The sequence below is a fragment of the Microcaecilia unicolor genome, unplaced genomic scaffold, assembly GCF_901765095.1.
Source record: "Microcaecilia unicolor unplaced genomic scaffold, aMicUni1.1, whole genome shotgun sequence".
NCBI lineage: Eukaryota > Metazoa > Chordata > Amphibia > Gymnophiona > Siphonopidae > Microcaecilia > Microcaecilia unicolor.
This window is the reverse complement of record NW_021963526.1, coordinates 71654-82417: the sequence shown is the minus strand read 5'-3', so window position 1 is coordinate 82417 and position 10764 is coordinate 71654. Positions and strand designations below refer to the sequence as shown.

Below are 10764 nucleotides of genomic sequence, written 5' to 3'. Positions count from 1 at the left end.
CTCCTGGGGCATTATACCCCTATGCAGCCTAGCATCCTTCTGGCCGTGGTGACCTTGCCGCACTGTTTCATCACCTTGAAATCTTCAAACATCAACACCCCAAGGTCCCTCTCCTAAGCCGAGTTTACCAAACTCTCCTCAACTATCCGGTACATCTCTTTTGTATTTCTGCAGACCATCAACCATTCTTCTAAAGTTTGAAGATCCCGTTTCATGGTTTCTACTCCCTCTAGGGTATCCACTCTATTGGCTATCTTCATGTCATCCACAATAAGGCAAACCTTTTCTTCTAACCTTTCAGAAATGTCTCCCACAAATATGTTACACAGAGTTGACCCCAGCACCGACCCCTGAGGCACTCCACTACTCACCCCTTTCCTTGGATCAGATTCCATTTTCCACCACCCTCTGCTGCCTGTCGGTCAACCAGTTTCCAATCCAGTTCACCAATTTGGGTCCTAAGTTCAGCCCTCTCAGCTTATTCACGAGTCTTCTGTGAGGGACCGTATCAAAGGCTTTGCTGAAATCTTAGTAGATCATATCTATTGAGCCCCACCTACATCCCAACTATGCTCAACCTCTGTGTTCACCCCCCTCTGCAAATACATGCTATGTAAGTTAAGTAGGTATTTGCAGAATAACCCTTAGGCACTGTACTAGCATTTATGTGTGCAAGTGGTTCTATAAACGGTAGTATATTTACGTTTGTAACACCTACGTTAAAGAATTGCCTTTTTGCTGCAAAGGACAGACACTTACTGCATGTATCCACATTTCATGCCTCAGAAGATGACATGAGTGTACCCGCACAAGCTGCTGAGGCATGGAATGTGGCTCTGATGCAACGAAAATGCAGGTGTCTCACGGCAATGCAGCCTGACCCCCTGAGCACATAACTCTACTGATTGACTGCCCACAAGATCACCACTGCATTCCAGACCTTCCCCCAGACAGTGTCTTATAGAATCAAGAACCCCCCCCAAAGGTCAAATACACCAAAATATCAGCTCCCCAGAACAACCCTTAAACAATAACCCCCTCCAAACAGAGTCCCCTCATCCCCCGAAAAGTACTTCTCACACAATCAAGACCCCATCTAAAATCAGATCTGCCAAGGTAAGACAACAGGAGCTCTTCCTCAACTGAAGCCTCCAAATCTCCCTTGGACTTTACCACAGCAATCACTCCTTATATGGAGATTGAACTCTAGCTTCAGTACTATAAAGCTACCATTATGGAGTCATAACTTCTATTTTGAAACCAGGCAGCTACCAGGGTGGGAACAGAGGGAGACTACTCCTGCTCCACACCATTAGACTACTAGAGAAAACAACCAGGTGGGTGTATGGAGGTTGGAAGGTTGCTGGGATAGTCAGGATAAGGTGCTTGGAGGTTTTCTTTTCAAGTGAGTTTCTGAAGGTAGTGGTGGTGGGGTAATTTGGGGGGGATCTTGATTGGAGGGTAGGGGAACTGTGCAGGGGTCTTGATTGTGGGGAGGAGTACTGTATGGGAGGTGTTGATCAGGGAAAGGTATTTATTTATTTGTTACACTTGTATCCCACATTTTCCCACCTATTTGCAGGCTCAATGTGACTTACATAGTACCGTAAAGGTTATCGCCAATTCCGGTGTAAACAGTTACACAGTGAGGTTATGGTAGAATCAGATTCAAATAGAACAACATATTAGGGAATCATATAGAGGAAGAGTTACATTATGTTCATTACGTTCTTTGGATTCGTAGTGTTTCAGGGTTCAGGTATTTAAGTAGGGTCAGTAGGGTATGCCTTTTTGAACAGGTTAGTTTTTAGTGATTTCTGGAAGTTTAGGTGGTCATACATTGTTTTCACGGCTTTTGGTAGTGTGTTCCATAGTTGTGTGCTTATGTATGAAAAGCTGGATGCATAAGTTGATTTGTATTTGAGTCCTTTGCAGATTGGGTAGTGGAGGTTTAGATACGTTCATGTTGATCCGGATATATTTCTTATTGGTAGGTCGATGAGGTCTGTCATGTATTCTGGGGCTTTGCCATAGATAATCTTATGAACCAGGGTGCAGATTTTGAAAGCAACACGTTCTTTGATTGGGAGCCAGTGCAATTTTTCACGGAGGGGCTTGGCGCTTTCAAATCGCATTTTTCCAAATATAAGTCTGGCTGCCATGTTTTGAGCTGTCTGAAGATTCTTTATGAGTTGTTCTTTGCATCCCGCATAAATTCCATTGCAGTAATCTAGGCGGTTTAGAACCAATGAGATCTAGTTACCAATAATGCATGTTAGCGGTGTCAGTGCGTTATAACACTTGTGGGGATGGGCAACTGGGACATTTTGATTTTGTGTGGAAAGAGGGTGTGGTGAATCCACTATTGGGAAAGAGTGAACACTATTTCCACAAACTGCACCTTCTTTCCACATAGGGGATAATTCTCTGCCGGTTGCTTAAAGTTAGGTGCTGGGATGATGTACGCTAAGCGTGAATTCTGTACTGGTAATTATGTGCATAATTGTCATTATAGAAGAGAGTGCAAGTCCACAGTTATGCACCTAACTTTGGCTGTGATTATTTATGCTAGCTGAAAGGCTGGTGTAAATGTACACAACTGATAGGCTCTTCGGTTTCTACTGAAACTTAATCTGTGACTGAAATTGGCTGCCGAAGACGAAAATGAAACTGACCCTGCTTCCCCACCTGACCAAACAGTGACCCTCTTCTGAACCCACCTGCTGGTGGCAGCCCCCTTCCCAACCCAACCCTCAGTGGCAACCTCCCTCGCAAATTCCCCCCCCCCCCCTAGTAGCAGCCCTTCAGGGACCCACCCCTTCTGGCAGCAGCTCCTTCCTCAGCCTATCATATCATAGGTGGGAAGTGAGCACAGGAACGATACCTACTGGCTCCTATGCATGGCCAGCTCATCCTTCAAAATGGTTTCCAGGACTTCCTGTGTCAGTCTTGTCAAACTGCCACAGGAGGTTCCGGCAACCCTATTGAGATTTCTCCTGCTCACGCCAGTTCCAATCTCCAATTGATCCTGCTTATGCTGCTTCCAATTGCAAAATGGCTGCCAGAAACTTCTGCGGCAGCCTTGTGAGACTACAGCAGGAGGTCTCAGCAACCATATTTGGACTGGGACCAGCGTAAGCAGGATCAGTTGGTGATTGGAACTAGCATAGGCAGGAGCAATCTTAATGTCACTAAAACCCAGCATGTGCGCCGAAGCAAGAAATCAGGGCAGGCAGTGTGGCACTGAATATCACCACACTAAGGCTTCTGCTGGTGGGGCTTGGGGATTCCTGCCAGCCCAGGTATGTGGGGTTGTGGTAGGGGCAGAAAGCAATGGGGAGGTGGGAAAAATGGTCCCCCAACTTTGGGCTGAGGCCCCCCCCCCCCCACACCAACTGAGATCTGGCTATGCCTCTGGATTAGGGGGGGCAGGGCAAGGAAAAGTTGAATTAGCTACAAAGAGAGAGCATAGTCCCTGAAGGATTCTTTATTATTATTGGCCCGCTGGTCTACATTTTGCAATTATACACCTTGTGCACATGTGCCAAGCACCATCCTCCCACTTAACTTCCTAATGCTCAACACAAACAGCACACAGATGATTTGCATATTATTAGCCTTGAGCATTAGGAAGTTACTTATCAGCGTTGTTCCGTACAGCACCGGAGTTTTGAGCATCAGGGTCCCAAAGAATTATGAGGTGATGACTTTCCAAAACCCCCTTCTTCTAGCAGGACCTGAGCAGGGGTTTTTGGTTTCCCCAAAACTAGTCAAAAATATATTAAGTTAATCAAGTAAATACCTATCATCATATATATTTTTGGTTTTTTTTTATTTTATTAATCTTTATTTGTTATATTCAATTGGACTGATTTGCTGATTTGGCAATCATACCCCTTTTTCAGAGAGAGAGAGAAGAGAGAGAGTGTTATAATTAAAATTCTCTTATTATTAATTATGATTATAGCCAGTTCAGTCAATGTTGATTATATTTCATTGTTCAAGATTAAACTTTCCTTTCCATTGTAAATTTGTATTATTTTACCCAGCTTGTACAGACACCCGTACCTGCCTATAGTTCTAGCACACCTATGTATATGACATGTTATATCAGTTTTTTTCAGTTGCTCTAGAAGCATTGAAAACTTCCAAAATCCAGTTTAAAAATAAAAACAGACAGTAGCTGAAATGAAAAAAAAAAACTACATGTGAATAAAACACATCATTTGTGTAATTCGAAACCATCAAATCCTTCAGGCAAAATGATATTTATTTTAAGAAATTAGTTCTGCATTCATTACATACCAACCAGAAACCACAACAGTATACATATACAAGACAAATGAGTCTTACATGTTGAGCGAGCGCTATGTATAAATCAATATGTTACTGAAAACACTGTATAGTTGTCCCTGTTTTTCCCAAAAAAGAAAGATATTAAGTTCCAGTTCCATGGTTCTACAGACAAAGCATAAAAAGTAACATGATAATTTCCTAACAATATGAATTAAATTAAGACTTACAATAATTCAGTGGGGTCATGATAATCTTTTTTTTTAATTACCATACATCTTCTGGAAAATAAAGCTGAGTTCATTTTCTGCTGGAAAAAAAAAATAAAGACATTTAAATATAATTCCAAGACGTGAACCAGTTACAACAAATCCCACATTTTTGATTCTGGTTGATGATTACCTAAGAACGCTATGATATGCTTGTTCTTACTCTCAAGGAGCCAGAGACCCTGTCTTTGGATTAAAAAAATAATAATAATATTACTGTGATCACAGTCTAGTGGACCAGAGCTACCCTCCCTACCTGATTATCACGCATGTTGACAGAAAAGGCAAAGAAATTTTTGTCTATAGAAATCAAAGTAATTCTGAAAAATCTTTAATAATTAGTATACAATGCAGCAATCAACACGTGCAGTCCAAGGCAAGCAAGCATTTTTAGGTCTTGTTAGGTAAGGAAAATAATTAAAAACACACAAATAGAACTTTATATGAAGATTTTAATGTATGCAGCGTATATATATTTATATAATATATGCTTTTATATACTTTCTTTACATCAATGAATAAAACCTAACAACCCAAAATATAAAACAAACTTTATATTGAGATTCGAACTTGCAGGTGCCAATGGTCTGGTTATCAAACCGCATTCACAAATTAAAATGTTAATGTGACAAACTGGAGGCCTTCTTTTCAGTCTTTGAATAAGCGCAGACAGCCTTTTCATGAATGCTGCAGATTGATCAATATTCACAGCTGAGAGTGCCGTATAGAGATGTGTTTCTTTGCTTCTTTTTTTTAATTTAAATAATCCAATTTTTGAACCACCAAAAACTTTCAAAGTACATTTGTGTCATACACGTGGATGATCTAAACATATGTTTTGTTTTGTTTTTAAATTTATGATTATTTTTTCTGCCACTTCCTTTCTTTGTCAGGTCCCCTGAAGGTGAGGCGCTTTAGATTTGGTGAGGACTTTTTTCTCTTTCACCCGGCGATTTTGAAACCAAATCGTGACCTGGCGTTCGGACAGATTGGTGGAGGCGGAAATTCGTCTCCGTTTCTCTTTGGTAATGAACTTGCTGGCGGCGTACTCCTTCTCCAGCTCTTTAAGTTGTAATTTAGTGTAAGGAACCCTCTTCTTCCTGCCCCTGCGGTAGCTGTTCACTTCTGGCTGCAGTGGCACCACGTCTGGAGAAGGGGAGATATACAGCATGCGATTAGACACAGATTCCTGTACCCTGGAAAAAGTACACAACTGACGTTGCTCTGGTTTGGACTATTTTGGCCCGCTCCTCCCCTCCTCAGCCCTGCACCCAAAACCTGCAACTCATCTCTCACACAGGCTGCTAATTGAAAAAGAGGAATTCAAATGATCGGAATGTAAAGAACAGTTATGTACCATGCAAATATCCTTCAACCACTTGGAGGGAAAGACAAATAGAAATATATTTTTTAAAATTTTTGTTACATTTGTACCTCGCGCTTTCCCACTCATGGCAGGCTCAATGCGGCTTTCATGGGGCAATGGAGGGTTAAGTGACTTGCCCAGAGTCACAAGGAGCTGCCTGTGCCTGAAGTGGGAATTGAACTCAGTTCCTCAGTGCAGGGAGACTGCTAAAAAAAAGTATTCAGATAAGCCAGTACTGCTGTGCTGACCCTAGTGATAGGTAACTAGTCTCCTCAGTTTGCTGAAGGTACTTATGCTTGTGATCAGTAAACTAAATAAACATTTCACAGTCTGAATGTTGAATTTTAATACTCGCTAGCTTCTAATTTTTTCTATTTGAGCTTTACTATTTATATTATTACTAGATTATTTGCATTCAAGTGCACAAATGTACCTTAGGGCACCCTTATATATTAAAGGATTATAATTAAAAGATTTGTCAGTTGTTATTGAATCCAGTTAACATTCATCTTTTTTTTTGTTATGGTTTTAAATTCTGTATGGAAGTAACCCTCACATATTTGTAGTCCTTCATTTTAGTGAAACATTAAATAACTTAGAAAAGTCTTATATTAACGTCTCCAAATCAGGACTTCAATTATAGGAATTATTAAGAGTATAGCTCAACGGCATAATATGTACTTTTTTTCATACTAGTTCCCATAAGAAACAAATAAAAATAATAAAAAAAAAATAAATAAAAAAGACAAAAGAATACTAAAATATTTCCTGGACAGGTTGACGGAATTAAGAAGCAATTTTTTTTAAAGGTTGCCTTGCATCAAATAATACATCTTTCATTGTACAGAACCTCCAGTTAAAATAATTCAACACTGTTATTCAAATGTAATTCTTTATTATTTCCGAACAACTCATAATCATCTCTTTCTTAAAGACAGACAAACAAGTAAACAAAAAAATAGAACAAATTCTTGTTTTCTCTCTTAAGTCAATTTTCGAGGCGATTTTCGAGGCTCCCCCCTCCCCAAGACACCAGCCTTCCGATTTTAATACTTTCTATAAAAACCGAGTTAATTCAACGATTACACTAAGAATAAACTTCAAAACTTCTGCATCCTTTTGTCTGAGCCGATGGGAGGCTGTAGACTGAGTGCCCCAAAATACAGAAAACTCCCCTTTAGTAAACAGATAAAGTCAAATTGATAAAAGTGAATTAATGAAAGAACAAACAAATGTATTTCAGCTAAGAGTTTTCTCAAAGAAAACGCCTATCTCACAAGAGTCCTGCATCTATCCCGCCCTGACACTCTTCATCTTGTGACACATTCTAGCAGCCGAAAGAGAGGAATCGATTTTATTTTGCTGTGTAAACTATTTGGCCAATTTAAAAATGACAAATCTTCCATTCTGGAAGGTTCGCCTGGAAATGCGTAACGTGAAATCTGCAGTCTTTTCCTTCTAGAAATAAAAAAAATATATAAGAGAAGAAAATAAATCCTACTGTCCCCTGTCCCGTGGTTTGCATTTCATGCATGTGTTAAACGTGTGTTGGACCGCATTGTACTGGTGTGGGTGACTATAGTAAGGCGGATTTGTTTTTTTTCGGGTGGTGGTGGAGGTGGAGGGTGCAGATAGGACGAGGAATTTGGCTTTGAGTCAGTGGCTTGATAGTCAAGGATCTCCACAAATGGAGACGTTACAGTGATATACGGCTAGGCGGATTCTGTCCAAACGGGTTACTTTCTGGAGTGGATACTGTAGGTTGCTATTTATTCACAGCCTAAGTAGGACAGATAGAAATCAGTTTCCTCTCTTGCCTAACGAGATTCAATTTATCCTTCGACACCTATTGCAGGATTGTGTTATGTATACCACACATACGCCCAAAATTTAGCAATGTGTATATTGCAGCAGTGTCAGAAATGAAGACAGCCCTGTACAGCGTTCCCACGTTGAGAAGATGTCACCACCGAATGTCCATAGCATAGGAAAATAGACAGTCAACTTCTACACAAGGACTGTAGCAGAAAGTTAGCGAATCCCATTAGAAGCCTCATCCCGTGGTATGGGTTTTGATTAGTTACTTCTAGTCATTGCTTAACGGCTCCCGTATATAATGCATGACTGGACACACAAGAAATTACATATACGCACACAGTCTCCCCCCCCCCCCCCATCTCAACACCCTAAATGAACTTTGCTGATCAACTCTCACAATAACAACAAAGACGTTGAAAGCTTGAAGTTGTTTTCTTACCTGGAAAAGGTGATTTCCATAGGTGACTGGACTGGGACTGCTCTTTGGAACAGTAGACTTGGCTGTCCCATCCATTGGAAAGTGCCCAGTGCTGGTAACCTTCCATGGGAATCAGGGCGTCGTGCCTGGGCTCGGGGTGCCCGCTGATCCCTGGCACTACCGACACGTCCAAATAACCGGGCACAGCCTGGTAAGAGCTAGTAAAGCCTGGATAAAAAGCAAATTCCTTGGCCCTGGAGGAGAGTTCCTCAGCAGGGAGGGAGCCGCTGGGCTCCGGGTACTTCTCTACCGGGTGATAGGAGCATGGTTTCTGTTGCAAGTTCACGTTGTGGTGATGGGAGTGGGACAAGCGGCAGCCGTAGTAGCTGCTTCCGAAGGGGTAGCCGTAGCCCATGCTGGCATTAGAAGCTGCCGCTGCCGAGGGAGCCGGACACTGGCGGGTGGCCTCGGGGGAGGTTATGTCCGTGTAGACAGAGCCTTGGTGGGTGCCGATGGCAGTGGAAGGGCGCCCCAGAGCTGGATGAGAAGAAATTAAATCCCTGCAGTGGCTGCTCGGGCAATTTCCATTCAGTCCTTCCATGGCCGGGCTTTTATCCCGAGTTCTTTCATTCGGGCTGGTTTCATACACGTACATGAAGTTATCCGCCCAGCGAGGATGAAGGATCAGTGAAGTCGTCATATCATGGTCTGCCAGGGCTTTTTAAAAACTCTACTTACCAAAAGACAGACACCTAATGTTCCTCCTAGACATGGTTTATGGCAGGCGCATGCGCGCCAGGCCGGCGGCCCTGGGCCCATTTCATTAAGAAATCAACCAGAGGGGGAAAGAGGTGGGTGGAAGGGGGTGGGATGTGAAGAGGAAGGGATCACAGGAGGAAGGAGCAAACAAGCTATAACTTTCACCAACTCACGTGGTTTTCATGACCCTACCAGCTACTTCCCTCTAGGCAGGCAGGAAGGTGAAAGACGGATTCGATTGGTTGTTTCCTCCCCCTCTCCCTCTCTCTCTCTCTCTCTCTCTCTCTCTTTCTCTCTCTCTCTCCCCCCCCCCCCCCTCACTCCCTGGAGAGAAACGGGAATCCTTAAAGGCAATGGGTAACACCCATTGATTACAGTATGGAAACAAGAAAAGCAAGCTTGAAACAGGAAAAGGGAATGGGATCTCTATATTTGGCCGACACAAGAACAAGAAAAGCCTTCCTAGGATATAATTTGTAACTGTAAGGAAATAAAATCTAATTGCTTTAGTAACTAGTTGGAAGGGGTCACCAGTTCGAAAAAAAAAAAGAGGGTACAACATGACATGACATTTTTTAAATATTGAAGAACATCTGTAATCTTCACAAATAGTTTTCATTTGATTTTCATTTGATTTTCAGTGTTTATTTTTTAGTTATTGTTAGATAATGGCAAATCTACCATGAAATGATGACACGAGGATTTTAAAATAAGGATTTATAATTTGAATATGGATTTTTCATTTTTCTCCTACAGCTTTGAGAGAATAGATTTATATCCTTAAAATAGCAAGTTTCCCTTGTATCTCTTTTCCCCTTCATCAAATTGGTTGTTATTTTGATAGGAGGATCTTGATTTTTCAGAAAGGGTGAAATTACCTTTTAAAGTCCAGACGTGAAAAACGTTTTGCTCCGCTCTATATACGATGTGAAAGGAATTTAAAACATTTATGCATGAAAAAATGTCCCTTTGCTGGAATTGATCTGTTTTCCGAGGCCTTTTATCATTTTTGCTTTTCTGACTTCTAACATTAAATTGCACTACCAAACAATCCGAAGGCCGAGGAACATGAAACTGCATCTTTACAAAAAAGCAACATTACATTAAGTTGAACAAAGAAAATCTAATTTTATATTCCGAGCAAATTCTAAACGTTTATAGACACAGTTAATTGCGTATTAGAATGTTTGTATATACTGGCAAACATGAAAATTGTTGGAACAAGGGTGATGCAATGAATACGTCTGTACTAGGACCTTATACTAGGATCAAAACATATACCAATAGACCTAGCTTTAAGGGTTTCTCTGGGTTTCTGATACAGTCCTAATCTTTGCATCGCACTTGAGACAGGGTGTATGTATGCTGAACACGCAATTTTATAAAATCGTTTATAAAATCATACTTACCTACTCAATGAGCTATGCTTGAATCCTGAACATTGCTTGCTGAAGTGAAGACATATGAAAAGGAAACTCTTAAGAGCGTTTACAGCATGTTTGAATGGAACAGCTTTCAAACTTCATCATTGATATTCAATTAGATTGTTTTCCCAAATTTCACCTGATTTTTAAAACTGAAAAAAATGTAAGGGATTTCTAGTGACACCAAATACAGAGTTGGATAGTGTCCGGCAAAGTCACCAAGATTTAAATGTAGGTAACAAAGACAAGGTATATATGTAAAACAATCACATTGCATTACTAGCAGCTGAAAAATTACTAATCGGTTGCTAATTTAGAAAAAAAACTAGAAAGTCACAACTTCAAGCACAATAAAGTATTTCCTCTGTTTTATTTTTATAACGACTGCTCCCGAAATTGTATTATGGTTTAGAACTG

At 41.0% G+C, this 10764-nt stretch overlaps 1 protein-coding gene across 1 annotated transcript; it reads right to left on the bottom strand.

Moving 5' to 3' along the window:
* Nucleotides 1-5451: 5451 nt before the first annotated feature.
* LOC115459399 (homeobox protein Hox-C13a-like) lies at nucleotides 5452-8864 on the bottom strand. The gene is made up of 2 exons (XM_030189230.1): nucleotides 8186-8864; nucleotides 5452-5708 (listed from the first exon to the last, which is right to left on the bottom strand). The coding sequence occupies exons 1-2, from the start codon at nucleotides 8862-8864 to the stop codon at nucleotides 5452-5454; spliced, it is 936 nt and encodes a 311-aa protein (XP_030045090.1).
* Between the last annotated feature and the right edge of the window lie 1900 nt (nucleotides 8865-10764).